The sequence below is a fragment of the Leptodactylus fuscus genome, chromosome 11, assembly GCF_031893055.1.
Source record: "Leptodactylus fuscus isolate aLepFus1 chromosome 11, aLepFus1.hap2, whole genome shotgun sequence".
In the NCBI taxonomy this organism is placed as follows: domain Eukaryota; kingdom Metazoa; phylum Chordata; class Amphibia; order Anura; family Leptodactylidae; genus Leptodactylus; species Leptodactylus fuscus.
Window position 1 is genome coordinate 62732563 of NC_134275.1, and position 18976 is coordinate 62751538.

At 41.9% G+C, this 18976-nt stretch overlaps 1 protein-coding gene across 1 annotated transcript; it reads right to left on the bottom strand.

Moving 5' to 3' along the window:
• Window positions 1-1685: 1685 nt before the first annotated feature.
• IL13RA2 (interleukin 13 receptor subunit alpha 2) lies at window positions 1686-18351 on the bottom strand. Its single transcript, XM_075260855.1, has 10 exons — window positions 18323-18351; window positions 14880-15041; window positions 14398-14549; window positions 9144-9297; window positions 8551-8665; window positions 5982-6166; window positions 5139-5284; window positions 4601-4745; window positions 2982-3090; window positions 1686-2170 (listed from the first exon to the last, which is right to left on the bottom strand). The coding sequence occupies exons 2-10, from the start codon at window positions 15001-15003 to the stop codon at window positions 2098-2100; spliced, it is 1203 nt and encodes a 400-aa protein (XP_075116956.1). The 5' UTR covers window positions 15004-15041; window positions 18323-18351; the 3' UTR covers window positions 1686-2097.
• Window positions 18352-18976: the final 625 nt, after the last annotated feature.

Consider the following 18976-nt stretch of genomic DNA (forward strand, 5'->3'; position numbering starts at 1 on the left):
AAAATACGGTTCTCATTGAGCCGGAGCCGGACATGCTAATTTTTCTCTCGAATCCGCCTGAAGACACTCCCGACTAGGCCCATTCATTTGGGCCTAATCCGGAGCAGAGTGCACAACTAGATGCCAGTGCACTGCATCGGCATCCAGTTGCAGCTACCCGTATTTTGGACCGGAACAGGTTCCAGACCAAAAAACCCCGTGTGAACCCAGCCTAACTTGTAGCCCAATGTTGCTCAAACGCCTTCTGATTGTGTCAACACTATTTGCCAACCTAGACATAGGATGTGACATCCAATTTCATTTGCATTACAGAATGGATCACTACGTGGCATTCTTCCGGTCAGGCATTTGGTCTGTATAGAGGTTTACCTCTGCTCACCACTTGCTGTCATTCCAGGTACCCGGGGACATGTAGCATTGAACAGAGCTGACATTTTGCCCCAGGCACATAGTGATAAACCAAGGTCTCTCAGTTCAAGGATTCTGTCCTGTTCAATTTGTGGCAGCGATGAACTGAACACATCGTACAATCATCCCGCACCATTTGATCCAACTTTTCAGGTTCCATGGGGCTAAAATTTTGTGTTCATTCTGGCTTTTAAACTCTTCCCACATGCCACAGATTGGGGTTAACGGCTTGAAAATTTGACAATGTACAGATTTTAGGGACCAAGGTCACTTCCTTGACTTGCATAACCTTAAAGCTTGTGCATCTTGGTGTTGGAATATACGTTATATCTATTAGAGATGAGCAAGTAGTTAAATACTCGATATTCGTTTCGAGTAGCCCCTCAATATTCGACTACTCAAATTGAATATCGAATCCTATTATACTCTATGGGGGAAAAATGCTTTTTTTAGGGGTAGGTAACATTCGATCAAACTGAACTTACCAAGTCCATGAGTGAGGGTCGGGCTGGATCCTCCGAGAAGTCTTCTCCTCGCTGCGTCCCCGCGTCGTCATTCGGCAATGAATTCACTCTGCTAGGCATCGGGCCTGAGCAGAGACGACTGTGCATGCCTGCACTACAAGAAAATGGCCGCTTACAGTCAAAGCGGCCATTTTCTTGTAGCGCAGGCATGCGCAGTTGGCTCTGCCCATACCCGATGCCTGGCAGAGTGAATTCAGAGCCGGAAGATGCCGCGGGGACGCAGCGAGGAGAAGACTTCTAAAGGTAGGAGAAGAACCAGCGTTGATTGGCCGACTGTATAGCATTCGGCCGATCAACGCTGTTTCTGCATCGAATTTTCCCATTCGAATAGCAAGTGGTACTTGATCGAGTACGAGTATTTTGAATACCGTAGTATTCGATCGAATACCTACTCGATGGAATACTACTCGCTCATCTCTAATATCTATCCATCTTTCTCATGTATTGATCTATCTATCTATCTATCTATCTATCTATCTATCTATCTATCTATCTATCTATCTATCACAGATCTATCAATAGCTCCAAAAAACTCTGTGAACTTACCCTAAGGGAATCATTGTAAGGAGACCATCCTCCATTGTACTAGAGATATATTGCATATTATCTGAATGTCACCATATCACAGCGCACACATCTAAGCAGAGCTCCATAAGATGGTTACTAGGTAGGTTTTAACATTTTTTTTTATTTAAAAATATAACACATGTAAAAGATGTATAAAACATAAGCAATACAATATTAGTAGTACATTCTCATTGTGTATATACATATGAATACAGTATTTATTAAAATCACTATTTTACAACAAGATCCGACTGTCCAAGGAGCTCTGCCACCAAAATACGCGGATACGTCACCCCTTGCCACAAAGCATTGAAGCCTAACCAGTACTGTACTCTCCACATATATTCTCTGTTCACCCTTCTATGAGCTTGAAGGAAATACACAAGTGGTATCTTATTCCGCAGCACAACAGGGGAGCCTTCCCAATCACTGTCACATGACCGCTAGAAGGAACTGCAAGGGCTGCGGCGTCCTGGAGGACCCAGATCAGCTCTGTAGTTGAGGTTAGGAGGCGGCATTCATGCTGTAACTGCGTAATGTGGTTTTGGGCAGAGGTACATGATACATGTTTCGGAGCAGCAATGCAGGTATGTTGGGATCAGCATTTCGGGTTATATGCAGGGTCATACACCAGCTCTTTTGCCTTGTTCTGTAATTTCTTTGACCATTTTCTGAAAGGAAAAAGGAAAAAATAAAGTATTTTAGAAAGACATTTGTTTTTGATTGTCATAAAATAAAATACCTAAATAGGATATTCTGGGACTTTTATAGCCTATCCTTAGGATAGATCACCGATATCAGACGCCCTCAGCACCCACCAATTAGCTGGAGGAGCTGAGGTGCCCAGACCAGCACTGCAGCCACCTTAGGCCCTATGAACATGGGGGAACCTTGGCCGGTAAATCCAGGCCACACATCAGCTGGATTTCCCAGACCCAGTGATCTATGATCCTGGCAATCACTGCTTTTCCACATCTTTGCTATCCTTCCGCAGCTTAGTCTTATTCAAGTGAATGGGACTGAGCTGCAATACCAGAAACACGTAAGGTCCTAAGCACATCAAAGAATCCAGGCTGGACAATCTGGTCTGTACATTGGTTGGAGTTCCAGTTAGGATACTGAAACCCATTCCATCATAGTGATCTATGTTGCTAGGAGTCCCTGCCTCATCGCAGATCCACTGTCCTTACTATATACAGTACAGGACAGCACAGGATCAGGATCGAGATCGGAGGCTATCTCAAGATCGGCTCAACCCTAAAAGTGACTTTTCCCATAGAGAAGCATTGACTAGGGTTGAGAATCGGGATCAGAAAAGATCGGATTCTGATCGGCGATCGAGCAAACTTCACAATTGAGATCGAAATCGGGTGGAAAATAATCGGAAATCGGGTTTTAAAATCGATCTTGAAATCTCAAGATCGGCTCAACCCTCTATATATGTTTATCGAATATGTGTAATAATGCTATTTATGAACTTACCTTCTCTTTATCACCGTGTACATAGCGGCAGCTACACATAGACCGGTCAGTATTATCACCGCAGCTACAACACAGTATAGCCACTTAAGTTCAGATAAAACAGGGGGCTCTGAAGAGAGAAAAAACCAAAACCTTTCAGTAAGTCTGCTACATTATAAGGAGTTCTATAATAATTCAGCAAAATGATACAACATAGACATGTAATGATAATTCTGTATGCAATCTCATCAATGTATCTCCTATCCACAGGATACCAAAAGAGTTATAGATTGGTGGGTGCGAAAAGCGCGTTGGGGCTCTGGGTGGAGGTCGCAGTGGTAAACATAACCTATAGACACTCGTTCCTTGACTTGTGATGCCATTTGCTTGTTCCTGATACTTGTAACACTGTTCATATCTTTATTCCAAATCCCTTTTGGTTTGTTGTATTTCATGGGATGTGATGCTTTACTCTGCACATTTCTATGCTTATCTTTTGGGGTATATACAGCTATAATAATGATATAACAGATGACATTACTCCGCAATCTTAGGGATGTTGCCTATTTATAAACCATTTGTGATATTTAACCCCTTATATGCTCAAGTATCCCATCACACCTAATTAAAGCGTCGCGCACTCCTTTATACTCTTTGTTTATATGGTTCCTATAGGCTGCGAGATCTTGCGACCTCCACTCAGATATCAATGCGACATTGTTTTTATTATTAATGTGTTTTGCTTTTCTTTGATATTTTGTGATAATAAAATGTATTGATGATTAAATTAATCTCTTGTTGGATGATGTTGTAATTAGAGATGAGCAAGTGCTATTCGAAGCGGCCGTTTCGAATAGCACGCACCCATAGGAATGAATGGAAGCGGCCGGCACGCAGACTTTGTTGGTGGCTGGCTGCTTAACCCCCTGCATGCTGGCTATGGTCCATTCATTCCTATGGGTGCGTGCTGTTCGAAACTGGAGTTTCGAATAGTATTCACTCCTCTCTAGTTGTACAGGTACCGGATAGGCTTTTGCTTCTCTTTTTTTTTTTTTTTTTCTTTTTTTTTATGTTAGGTATCATGACACCCTAGTGTTGAGGTTAAGGGGGTTTAATAATAGATTGGTGGGGTTCGGAGTGCCAGGACCCCTACCAATCATGAGAAAGAGGGGAGGAAATAATATATCTGAATTAGGTAGGCTAGTTATGATGGGGTTTGGTTATAGAGCACAGTTCTGAAGGAATTGGCTTTACTTCCTAAAATGTTTTTGTATATTTGGAGAAAAACAAGTTGTCTTATGCAAATGAGGTAGTTGGTGCACTGGGGGCGGGGCCTTCATCTCCCAGAGGACTATTGTTGCCACTCAAACGCACCTCATCTCCTGCCTGTGCGGTGGAAGTTGGTCATTATCACCCATCCTACTTGTGCTCTCAGGGCTATAAGCCCGCCCCCAGTGCACCAACTGCCACATGCACGTAGGAGCTAAAAGTAGTTTTTCTCCAAATTTACAAAAGTGACATACTGTACATAGCCAAGATATGTTGTTTATCACTGTCATGTGATATATATTGCTATTGTAACAGTGGATTATGATTTGGGGAAGTGATAGACTCCCTTTAAATTACTCTCCATATATTACCTGGCCAACACACTTCTGGGGTCCAGTCGCTCCAATATCCATCATCAGCACAATACTTGTTTATTTTCCCTCGGACACGTACACAAGGTTTAGATGTCTCAGATTTCTTAAAATTATATATGTACTCCCTCTCTATAACAACAGTCTAGATGGAGAGAAAGAGAGCACGATGTGAAGATTATACAATCTCTGACATGAGTTAGAATAAACTGATGCAAAGGTAACCTGGAGTCTACTGGAATAAGTGAAAATTAGATAATTATGGGTTAATTATGGACGCAGGGGCGCAGTTATAGGGAGTGCAGTCACTACTGGGTACTGGACCCCAAAGGAGCTTTAAGATACTTCTCTGGATGGGTGTATCCAAGGTAAGACTTATGAATACTGCTCTATACTGTCTCCTGAGATCCAGACTAGAGGGTACTGGTACTAGAAATGGTAATATATCATTGTCAGTTCATAGTCAAAGGGGAGGGGCTGGTATAGACTGCACACCGGGGTGAATAAGCAACTATCAGGCATGACATACAATACTAACCTGCCATATATCCATATTGTCTTTTGACTGGATCTCATATTGCAAACAATGTGCCGGGATTCTGCCCTTGGGTCCCTTCCACTCCAGGATAAAATCATCAGCTTCCACCATAGTCATGGTCAGGTTTTCTGGGATACCGGGTTTAGCTGTTAAAAAATATCACACATTAGAGTCTTGTAGCATTTTATAGATCTGGTACAGATCTGAATATACAAATTTCCCACTGCCGTGTCTGTAATGTGTGTAAGAACAGAGATCGGCCATAACCTTAAACCACCTGCCTAAATACTCTAAATTCCTCTTATGATGTAATACTGCTGGGAACTTCCTTGGAAAGCTGCCTGGTAATGACTCACGTAGGGTCTGCTAACTATCATATTAGAAATAGAGAACTTACTCAGATGTTTGTTTGTTTTTCCAATCTAAATATATATATATATATATATATATATATATATATATTTATATCCTATGTGTGGCCCAAGATAACAATATGATCAGTATCACGTTATATTTGCTTGTGTGTTGTCATGTGGTTTAACGTTGATTTATGACTGGATCCGCCATTGCAGGGAATGGCTTACAGAGCTGTTCATAATCATTAAAGGGGTCCAGGCTTGGACATCCCCTTTATATCACCCTAAAAAGGTCAAGTTGTCTAAGGATGGAATACGAATGAATTCTTACTACCCTTTCCATCAGCACATTACGTTAACCTCCTAGGTGGGACAGTACTTGACCCCAATCATGGATGTTCCTGGAAGTTGGTCCCGTGATGGTTATTCTTGCTATGAATGGACGTCCCATTGTATAAAAACCTTTTATTGCTTATTTGTATCTTACCTATATTCTGCAGCTGGAAGATAAAGTATGACGGTCTTATTGGGTCCATGTCTGGCATCCCAGTGACACAAATGAACAGATCGGAGAAAACTTCCAATTTTTCACTTCCAAAATCACATCCGGTGTTTATTCCATTCACTGTCATGTAGTTTGTACAGGTCTTCTTCTGGGACATTCCTTCTTGCCTTCAAAAGAAAAGGGTACAGAAAACTTGGTAAATTCTGAGTAATTGGCGTGATAAGTCATCGATATGGCGAGCATTGGTGCAGGGTTTTGTTTTTGCCAATGTAGCAGCCAACCTTTGGTCCTTTATTGATACATATCTGGTCTGATCTTGGGGCAGTTCCCACAACAGTTTTTAGCTTTGGATCCCAAACCTGGTGGCCCCAAGACAAACTAATTTGGTGGCACGGTGGTTCCATGATCAGCTGTCTGCCCGCATTACTCGCAGACAGTCAAAGGTGTCAACTAAGCCCCTCTATGAGGATGTGACCAACATGTCAAATGATAGAGAACCCTTGAACTCAGAGATTTCCCCCCTCTTCCAGAACCCCAGGAGGTCCCCTCTTTTTGGAATCCTCACTGGACGTTTCAGCGTGACTGGTTTTAGTGCTTATTAGACTAGCGATTGAAAGGCTCTCGTCTGGTTGAGCAAGATGGTTGTGTAAGCCTTTCTACCCCTGGGTGCTTCTTGTTATAGAGACAGTTTAATAAATGAAATTTGCATATATAGTCATTGGCTTTTTATCAGCTTTATAAAAGTTCTGTTTATACTGCTGTCATAGAGATGCTTTATAGAGCGGATTACATTGCCTACAGTGACAGCTGAAATAATCTTATGGCTAAGATTTATGGGCGTAATACTAATGAGACATTTGCAAACTAGCCTAGGCTGGCTGTGACTTCCGAAGTCGTAACAGCTAACTTTTCCAAATTGGTGTAGTATACATTGGTTATCTGACACCTCCCCAGAGTCGTACTGTTAGGATGGGGTCCCGTAGGCTTCCCGTCCAGCGCACAGCGCCAGCTGCTGGTCAATCCAACCCTTGCCCTCGGTGTCGAACAGTGAAGTGTCTGGAGTCTAAGTCCAGCTTTTGGCCCACTAAGCATGCTCAGACATTTTGGAGCCGCTCAGAGGCTGCGCAATTTTTTCCCTACTGAGCATGCTCAGACATTTTGGAGCCACTCAGAGGCTAAGTCCGATTTTGCCCATACTAAGTATGATTGGTGACATCATGGCCACCGCCCTGTTGGGCGGGGACTAGCCTTTATATGGTGTGAGCCGACGCCTGCCTGGTGCTCACACTTTGACTAAGTACCTTAAGACAGGAGGTTAGGGCCAGGTTCCACTTAAAGGCAGGAGCAGTCTCTAGGGATCTAGGTAGGATTCCTGGGCTCTGCCAGTGGGAATCAGTAGCCCATTTAACTGTCTACTCACTTTGTAACTCCTAGCTGTTGCGGAGCATGTTCAGTTGCTGACCAGGGTGGCAGCCTTGCTGTATCAGCCATACACAGGTGCTCCTTTCCAGTGAAGCCAACTGGTGAGGTTTGGTTGCAGCCTGTTCACATTTAGAACCACACAAACACCACTGCCAGTGCAGTTTAACTGGTACTGCGTATTCAGGCAGACGGCTGCCCCCTCTGGGGCTTGTGGACCTCACTGCAGTGTTCTGCAGTCTAGCGGTTCTGTCATCGTTAATATTTATATCATTATTTATTTATTATCATGTAATGGCACCAGGTGCTGACATTGTGCTGACCATTACCCCGGCCTACCCAAAAAGAGGAACTGGGTGTCCGTCTCCTCCCTAGACTTTCATGTCAAGCTGCAGTAATACATTCCATGGCCTGGGTCCACCAATACCTTGACCCTTGCACAGGAGAATAATCCAGGGACTCCACCTTACTGAGGTTGTTCGGGGTCGGGGACGTACTGGGAGAATTTATCAATGCACCAAGACAGTTTTCTGGTTTAGATGTGTTATAATGTGGTGCATCTTTGGTGCAAGGTCCTTTCCTGTACCAAAGATTGTCATCTTTCACAAATTTGGGCAGGGATAGTAGTTTTCTGGTACAGGTTCCACGGGAAATCTATTCTAGTTCCCAATTTATTATGATGCGGTAGCCAATACAGCTATAGCATCAAATACATTATAGGTAGGGTAGTCACCAATATAGAAGGTCATATGTTGACTTCCAAACAGTTCCGAAAAGGAATAGATTGGAAGCCATGTGGTATGGTCTGTTCTATCCTCTAACCATACCACATGGCTTCCACTCTATTCCTCTTTACCTCCTTCCATCCGATGTACTGAGGAGACTGAAACGTTTTTGTGGACACAATAAATCTATAATGTTTGGAAGTCAACTTAGAGTGCCAGAAATGTCTTATCTTTTATGTCCTAAATGTCTTAAGTTTAAAGGATTCAATTGAATAACAGATCTCAAAAATCGCGAAGAATTGATTCCCAAAGTATATTGGAAAATTGTATAAATATTCGACATGCAAAGAATGACCTCTGGTTGCTGAAACCGGAATACCCCTTCAATGTAGACACAGTAAGCTTACCAGAACTGTAGCTCGTAGTTGCCATTGCCAAGTATTCCTGTCCTCCATTCACACGTCAGGGTCTCAAATTGATCATTGATACACTTAAAGTCTTTCACTTTTGATTCCGGAGTTCCTGCAGTTAATAATGAATATGTCAATTTTAAGAGTCTGAACCTATATAATGAAGGGAATTGGCTACAGTATAGGTCATAAATAACAAAATAATCTCCTATTAGATTCTTGCCATGCCAGCGCAATCCATCTCGTGACCCCCTGCTGGTCTCTGTTTAGATGTGAGCACATGAATACGCCAGTCAATCACTTATCACAGCTGTCATGCGCCATCTTTACGGGAACAATGGTATAATACAACGTACTACTATACTATACATACTTCAAACAGTTGATCGGACGTGTACTAGGAGTTAGAGCCCCAAAGATCCTAAGGATCATAGTCCCACTATACTCCCTTAATAACAGTCTCACTTGTGTTACAATGGCGCCCTCCGTGCTACCATCAGTAATTGGAACTTAACTGGATTTATTACTAGAGCTAGATAAATCCTCTTGGGTTTGGGGATGGGATTGTCTATTTATCTTTATCCTCTTACCTTGTAGCTGCGCTGGGTAATTTATTTCTGCCCATTCGCTCCATACTTCATTTTGTTCTGTGCATGGGCCCTTCAAATACGTTCGCATTTTTACGACCACGTTTTTCCCCAGATCAAAGCCGTCTCTGTATGTTTGTTGCTTCGTCCTGACTGACTTTGTAAAAAGGAGAATAAATAAAAGAAAATGGTATTAAAACTTCCTACAAACACCAATAGGAGAACTTTTCTATTAGTTGAAGTCTCTCCAGTGAATAATAAAATCTCTACAGTGCTCCGTGAATCTGAGAAGACTTTCCCCACAGCCTAGTTCTGCCTAGCACATATCTATACATAGTATATAGAGATGAGCGAGTAGTATTCAATCGAATACTACGGTATTCGAAATACTCATACTCGATTGAGTACCACTCACTATTCGAATGTAAAAGTTTGATGCAGAACCAGCATTGATTGGCCGAATGCTATACAGTCGGCCAATCAACGTTGATTCTTCTCCTACCTTTAGAAGTCTTCTCCGTGCAGCTTCCCCGCGGCGTCTTCCGGCTCTGAATTCACTCTGCCAGGCATCGGGCCTGGGCAGAGCCGACTGCGCATGTCCGCTTGTAGTGCCCGGGCCCGATGCCTGGCAGAGTGAATTCAGAGCCGGAAGACGCCGCGGGGACACTGCAAGGAGAAGACTTCTCGGAGGATCCAGCCCGACCCTCATTCGTGGACTTGGTAAGTATAATTTGATCGAACGTTGCCTACCCTTGAAACCAGCATTTTCCCCTCATAGACTATAATAGGGTTCGATATTCGATTCGAGTAGTCGAACATTGAGGGGCTACTCGAAACGAATATCGAATCTCGAACATTTTACTGTTCGCTCATCTCTAATAGTATAGCATAGTCCAGGCGTCGGCAACCTTTTTTGTATTGTGCGTCATTTTGGGGGGAGGGTTAAGTCAAAGTTGTAGTAGTCTGTGCTGTGCAATAATTGTGAGGATGAAGCAATTCACTGGTTGAAGGGGTTGTCTCATCTCAAGCATCCTATCTATATTGGTAGCTTATGTAAATTTAAGTTTTTTTCTAAATATATTGCTTTAAAATTCTGCTTTGTTTGCCTGCTATGTGACCTTATTCCTCCCATTGTTTACACAGCGTTGCTATAACTACGGACCTATAGGACAAGTGACATTACTTAGTTACTGCTCTTGCTGGCAGGACAATCGTTCAGCTAATTGCAGTTTGCTGATAGTCTGTTATCTCTCTATGTAAACACACAGATAACACTGAGTTCATTACGTACAAACATTTGCATATTATCTGACCTGTATAAGTGTCTGTTCACTGCAGGCAGACTGCTGAGACACGGAGATGGGGAAAACCTCTTTAAAGAGGGACTTTTTTTTTTTTTACAAAGATGACTCTTCTATAGTGGATGTGACTTTTGGCTGAACATAGTACTCAGTGATCTCCAGTAACCTAGAGATTGCCCCTCACATAGCCCAGTCTTTTTTTGTTGCATAAAGTTATACAAACCTGTTCAACCTTGTTGAAATGAACAAATCCTTTCGATAGCGTATTCAGCTGCCATATTATACTTTACTTTTGTCCTTGCTTCAAGGTTTTGCAGGCAATTGCTGCCCTGACCTGACTGTTTCCCAGCCCAGACAGTAGGGCGCCATGCCTCCTGATATACCCCTTAATGCCTCCTCCCCTCTGACTGTGTCGACATGCTCCATCAGAAAGGGAGAGTGCCTGGAGCGGCATCATTTTAAACATTAGAGGGATCCCTGTGCTGAGTAAATATGCCTCAAGTGCTGACCTTGGCACGGGTGCCAGAGGTTGATGATCCCTGGCATACTCACTCTACAAACTTGCCACCTCACTAATGCAATTGGCACATGCAACCACTCCTCTGTTAGTACACTGTTTATTGAATGAGCGCCAAGGCTGCTGTAATCACAGGTCACTACAAGCCTGTTACATCATATCTGCCATTCCTCCCCTCTCCTCTTACATACACCGATTCACACAAATCCATTTCAACTTTAAAGATGGCCACTTCAGCAGTCAATAAGCAAATGACTGCTAGGAGTCCATGCTTTCTGTAACATGGGCTAGCTGCTTTCTTACTATACAATTACAGAAATTTGGATACTTAAGACATCTTGACCTATTAAAAACACATAGTAATGTAATCTTAAATAATTCTTTTGGTCCTTACTGTCGTCTTACTACAATGTCTCCTGATTTAAATTCTATAACAATATTGGTTTACAAATTTCCATTTTTATTTTTTATTTTTTACGTTATAAATTCCTTTTGGAAGTATAGTGGAAAGTTACTTGATGTCATAGGCTAAGAATCTTCTATGTTTTCTTCTAGCTGAAAATATCTGCTGTTATGTCATAAGAAACATTACCACTGTAATAGATGGAATAAGAGGAGAATAAAAACGTAAACAATAAATGACAGTGTGTGTGTATAACACAAATGCCTGCCAAGAAAAACTAAAGCTCATCCTGCAAATAAAATCCTACTAATATTATAAATGTGAAAGTTTGGATGTTTGGATGTTTGTGAGTTTGGATGTTTGTTCCTCAATCACGCTAAAACGCCTGGACGGATTTGCGTGCAATTTTCCACAAACATAGTTTTCCCTTAGGATTGAGTCACAGGCTACTTTTGGTGCCACTAAACAACATGGCTTCCTAGCAGGAGACTCACAAAAGCAGGACTCCTAGCCCCAGCTAAGACACACACACTGCCTGGCATTTCCTGCCTCAACCTGCCTGCACACTCCTTACTGTCACCTCAGGAGTAGCCCTCACTCTACTCACTCACATTTACATATAGCTTTCCACTATATAACACATCACATTGTCTATATTTGTATCACTACATACACAATACAACAGATCACATTGTCCCAACAGATCACATTGTCTGTATCACTACATACACAATACAACACATCACATCACATTGTCTGTATCACTACATGCACAATACAACACATCACATTGTCTGTATCACTACATACACAATACATCACATTGTATCACTACATACACAATATATCACATCACATTTGCTAGCCCACCAAACTTTTTAAAGCACTTTTACAGTTTCACACGTCTGTGTCCGCCCAATTCTCAAATCACCGCAGACGAAGTCGCGGGTAAAAGCTAGTATGCCATAATACAGCTATACCAATGATGAAATAAAAATGTGTGGTTGGAACACAGCATAAAAACAGAACAACTTGGCCCTAAGGAGAGCCAGATGTGTTTAGCGATGACCACATTTATTGAATTCCACCATATGCAAATAAGTTGAGAAACTTACTCTAGTGCATCCTCTTTGAAGGTAGTTCCCTATAGCTCAATGGCAATAAATGGATGTCCAGCACTCCGTAATGTTACGGAGTGCTAGACATCCATTTATTGCCATTCTCTCCTTACCTACCGGAAGGTTCTCCGTGCATCTCCAGGATACTTCTTTGGGTCTCATTCCGTCGGATAAAAGTAAGATAATAAGCTATCTATTATTTTATGCATTAATGCGAAGCTGTGACTCTACTCTGCATAGTAAGACCCTATAGCTCAATGCCTGGTTTTTAAAGAGGACCTTTCATGGATTTGGGCACAGGCAGTTCTATATACAGCTGGAAAGCCGACAGTGCGCTGAATTCAGAGCATTGTCGGCTTTCCCAATCTGTGCCCCAGGTAAAGCGCTATCGGTACCGTAGCGCTTTACAGTCAGAAGGGTGTTCCTGACAGTCTGTCAGGTACGTCCTTCTCCACAGCAGCACCTATCGCGCTGTACAGTGTGAGCGGGGAGGAACGCCTCATCCCCTCCTGATAATACTCGTCTATGGACGAGCACTGTGAGCAGAGGGAGGGGGCGTTTCTCCCCGCTCACACTGTACAGTGCTATAGGCGCTACTGTGGAGAAGGACGTACCTGACAGACTGTCAGGAACACCCTTCTGACTGTAAAGCGCTACAGTACCAGGACCAAAAGCTCTTTACCCGGGGCACAGATCGGGAAAGCCGACAGTGTGCTGAATTCAGCGCACTGTCGGCTTTCCAGCTGTATATAGAACTGCCTGTGCCCAAATCCATGAAAGGTCCTCTTTAAAAACCAGGCATTGAGCTATAGGCAACTAACAAAATATAATAAAGTGCACTAAAACTCAACTTTTATTGATTTATTTTAAAAGTTCAGAACGGCATAATAAACTACCATCCATATAAAGGGGATATTAAAACAGCAGTAGAGTAGGGTAGTATTCTAATGGCTGTATTGGATACTGTATTTTCAACCGAGAGGTGCAGCTCAGTCTTTTAGTCAATTCCCTTCAATTCAATTCCCACCCTCCGTGTATGAGACAGCAGGACTAGTACCAGAACCTAGGGGGCACTAACATCTCCTATATTGTCAATCGGAGATTAAGAACAATAAGCCCTCCCTAGTTCTAATGTTTGCTAGTACTATTGTTTGCTAGTATTTGACTAGCTCGGGAAGACCACAAGCATACATCTGGTAATTACCAGTTCCACACAGCCAAAGTATCTAAAGGGTTAAATTTTACCCATTGATTTAACCTATTCCCCACACACACACACACACAACTCAGATGAAATACATCCAAATAGTATTGCAGCCTAATGGTCCATTTCCCTGACTGAAGTCAGTTCATCAGAGGCTTTTTTATGCACATTGGTAATGCTAGTGATATTTGTATAGCATTGAATTATAGCGTGTAACCACTTGTCGGCTGTGATGTATAGCGCACTGTCGGCTTTCCAGCAGTATATAGAATTACCTGTGCTCCAAACCATGAAAGGTCCTCTTTAAAAACCAGGCATTGAGCTACAGGGAACTACCTTCAAAGAGGATGCACTAGAGTAAGTTTCTCAACTTATTTGCATATTGCAGGAAATTTAGTTTGTTTTGTTTTTTTTGTCGTTTCCCCCCAGGACATATTCTAGCTTGCCTTAATCCCAGACAATATTACTAGCTTTATTGAAAAACTGGCATTGATCCATAGGGGCTTGCCTTCTAAAAAGTAGTGCTAAAGCAAGTTGTTTTTTTTGTATTTTTTTTCTTTCAGTTGCATTTTTTTTTTTTTTTTTTTTTTCCCAGAATCCTTAGTAAAGCACATACGGTCTGTAAGATTCCACACACCAAAACATGGCCTGCAGGGGCTCTCTCCTTAAGGGAACACCATACTGCATTTTGCTGATCCATAATTGTCACCTTACCTTCCACCTTTCTGCATTGATGACTTGATGGGTTAGTTCATACCATGGTGAACAGTCGCTTGTGTTATTTAAAGAAGCCGGAGGCCGCCATGTTATTTCTAAGATTCCCAAAGTTCCAAGATCTTTAATTTGTATATTAGAAGGTGGGTCAACTAGAAGGAAGAAAATACTTATCAATCATTACGTCTGTCCTAATACTATATTACATTATACATGGTCATTGTTAGTGGTCATTATTTTTTCCAAAATTTTTGAAGGGTAAATACAGAGTAGCGAAGTGAAAAATGGAATGCTGCTCTGCAGTTTCCAAAATGGAGACATTATTGTATGTGGTCCACATTGGTGTCCACCAGGGAGAAGTGCCGCCTGGGGCAAAGTTTTCGACTCAAGGAATAATATACCCCTGGGTGTTCAGAACCCTATGGCTCTGAATACAATGTTGAGTAATATGTAATATTCACATATAACAATATAATATTTACCCGTTCTTTGTATCGTCGATGAGCACTGAACATAAAGGGTCGAGTAGATCACAAACTTCGATAACCACTGAAGACTTGCTTGTCTCATCGCTTTACACAGTGACGGATGGTTTAGGCTCCACATTTTTAAAAGTTACAACAAATACATGAAAATGGAAAGAACTGAAAGAAAAAAAAGTTGAAATGCATCAAAGTGATTGTTAATAAATGACACATGTCGTCTTGGAGCGATTTCTTGTCTTATGTTTCTACGGTACACAGTATATCCCTATGATCTTATCTGATTATGGGATTACCCTGAGACATGTTACATAAGATATAAAGTCTTGGATTCAATCCAATTGACCCCTGAATTTCGATTACTTTTGTGCCGTACTACAAGGTCTACGTGTCCTTTTTCTGATAACAATAAATTTGTTTTCTCCATCGTAACCTCAAGTACCCTCAAAGGTCTTGACCTGAGGATATCCCATGAAGTGAACTCCTATGGAAATTCCAGATTCACTTTCGATAGTTCTATCACGTGTGTAATACAAGGGAAATCCTGATCCCATGTCAGGGATACTTGAGGATCAGAGTTGCGAAACCTAATCCGTTCCATTTACTGAAATCTGTTTTTATTTCAGAATCATTAAACTCAATGATAGAATGTAAACCACAATAGGGGGCTGTTTTAGGAATAGGTTACTCCATAAGGAATTTTTGTAGCATATGAAAGATATTACCCCGTCCTATATAATAAAAAGCCAGAGATCTGATCTATGCGCGGTTGTCTATCAGTTTCTTAGTATCTGGCAGTAGAGATTATAGATCGCACATACCATAGAAGGAAAAATGACAAGTATGTGACAAGAAATTTCTTAAGAAAACCAAACCAAGCGCATTACTAGGAACTACATAGACGTAAGTACTGGACAATTCAGATGTGTAGACTAGCGCTTGGTTCACACTAGCAGTCGGGTTTGTGCTCTTCGGGTCCACTTGGTGACCCGAAAAATGGAAAGCTAACCCTCTTAAAAAGCAGTTGACTCCATAGACTATAATGGGGGTCTGCCAGGTTTCCACCTGAATGCAGAGAGAAGAGTCTTGTATGCTGAATTTTTTTTAAGCGGGTTTGAGGATGAAAACCCCGAATGTAGATTAAGCTGCCTTAAATATAGGCAATTTCTATAATATTATTCAACATATAGAAATAGTTATCTACCTAAGCTTTAAAAATCACTGATATGGGTTAATAAGTGTCCATAATGCGTGTATTATAACTGTATGGGAATACAATAAAATATGGATGCAGTTTTAAAGGCTACCTGTTCTAAGGTAGGTTATAAATTAAAGATTGGCAGTGGCCCCAACACCTGGATGCCCCGTACCGATCAGCCACTTGAAGGGGCATAAGCGTGAGTGCTGCAGCCTGTTGAGTGCATAGTGTTGTACACTGGCAATGCTTCATATTGCAGATTATTCTATTCACTGAATAGAACTGAGCTGCGATTAGGTCATGAGACCAGCAAACATGACAGCCCTTGGCCTGAGAAGTGGGAGCAACACTCAGGATCCATTGCTGCCAATTAATCCACTAAGGATAAGTCATCAATTTAAAAGTTCCGGAAAAAAAAAAAAAACCCTTAAGGGACTAAAGGATAGTAACACATTAGTAATAACTCTATCAATAATCTGCTGAGTAAGTCCACCCTATGTCAGGTCCTCGGTGACTCGGCAGTGTCCGCCGCCTGCTGTGCCAGTTATTTGTCAGGCAGCGCTCCAAACCCATTTCAGCACTGTCTAATAAGAACAGCATCTATAAAGCTACATAATACACATTAATAAGGCTATAAAACTTACAAAAAGAGATCCCAGTATTTACTTCCCAATGTATATCGATAACCTCTGCCGAAGGATTGTGCGGTTTATATGCCCATAACCTGTAAGAATGTAGGGCATAAAGCTCACATCCTGGTAAACTAGAGCAAGGCAATCTTACCATAAGGGACATATTGACAGGAATCCCATGTGACCAATCAAGAAGTGCCAAGTTGGCACCCAAATGACAAGGACGTGCTGGACGGCCATGGAGCAAGGTGGAATTTGGACTTAGTGCAAGTTGCCAAAAAAAGGGACAAAGGAGGCAGAGGTTTACCTGGGGAATAGGATTGGATGCAGCAGCATGGGTGTTGGAGTCATAGAAAGCCACAGCAGAAGGTCATGGAGGCCTTTACTGGTAAAGGCAACCATCCTAACACCCAGACAGTGGCCACATCATGGGACTACCATCAGAGAAGAACCGCAGTGCTCTATGTGATGGAGAGGGAGACTCCCCTTATACAGGCCAGTCGTCTGAAGACTGAATACTTAGTTGGTTTGCTGAGTATTGCTGCCATATTGTTTCACTGTTTGCCCATATTGAAATCAGTAACTTGGTAGTCACTCTTGTGTACAAGCTCGCACCTGTTACAAGCATGCCTAAAAAATACTGTGCATAGGGTTTGCTGAATGGACATACATGCTTAGATGACACAGCACAGTCCTGTAGCTGGGAATTTGGCCACAAAGTGACACCAATTTTAGGATTTGGTCCAAAAATCAATAGACATCAAGCAATGCATTCAAGCAATTGCAGTCATGTAAAAAAAAAAAAAAAACACTCATCCTGATATTATATTGTACATTGTAATAAGGGGGCTGAAATGGTGCCAATTTTCGTCTGAACAGTTGTTTTCTCTCTCCTGGCACGCATATGAGCTTCATGCTTTCTATGAACACTCTCTCTAAGGAGAGAAGGAAAAATGGATAAGACCTAAAATATCTCACCCAGTGACTGATCATGTATTGTAATAGGGGGTTAGCTGCCGAGCCCCCACAAAAAACATCTGGCTGATAAAAACTTATTATAAATTGGGTTCTATAGAATAGAAAAGGATTAAAGGGGTCAATGAGAAGGAAATCCCAAGCTCATATAGGGTGCCCTATAAATGTTAGTGTCCTATATTACTTACATTGTAACTGTATGACATTTGTAACCAATACAAGTAATATTGTTGCAGTCTCATGGCCATATAAAAACCCTGAAACGCTTGCTAAAGTTTCAGAAATTTCCATAAATGATTCCCGAATATGACGCGTCTATCATGTAGAGTTATCCTGATGCCTGTGCCCGCTAGGTGAAGGTGCACACAGCCGCAATACACTGATATATGGAAAATCACTTGTCATACATTACATTATCATAAAACCATATCATACACGGCAATCTCCACTATATATGAATACACATACAATGCCAGCAGTTTAACAATTTGCATTTTAAAGTAAAGAAAAAAAAATTCCCTCGACAATGTTTCAGTAGGTCTTTGTGCAGGAAAGAATTTTTCTGCATACGAAAAAAATAAAGTTTCTGCAAACAGAATCCAGATATAAAGAATCACTTCTCTGCATTGAGCACTTACCTAATAGTTTATTCTGAAGCCGCATCAGCTGGAAGATCTCGCTGCAACATCGTAGAGAGCAGAATAAATATTGGACTAAGGAGGTGTGGTCAGATGGGGGCAGCACTCGCCTGAGTCACCGAGGACTCTCACTTTCTATATTCATTCATTCATGCAAGGTGGAACGGTATAAAGAAGCGTTGATCATACAATATGTGTCATGCACTACTAATATTCCGTTTCCTACTGCAGTGATGTCACGGTTATGATCAAATATGACCCATCTCACCAAAAATGTAGGAATAAAGGAGATTGCAACAGTGATGCTTTTTCTTGTGTATCTTCTCTTTCTTGATCTATGCCTATATCTATTTTGTATATAGCGTGTTACGTGGGGAAATAAAAACGTATTGCCTTGTACGCTAACTGGCACAAAAACATTGTGACTTTAAGGGCTAGTTCACACGTGAACAAAGGGGCGGATTTTGACAGCGGATTTCACTTCAAAATCCGCCCCTTTACAATGGTGGTCTATGTAGACCACCGGGCTTTTTTTTTCCGCTAGTGGCGGGCTGCCGCTAGCGGAGAAAAGAAAGGACATGTCCTTTCTTCAGGCGGAAGCCGCGCAGGCTCAGCCGCGCGGCTTCCGCCCCCGGCAGCTCCCTCCTATGTCGG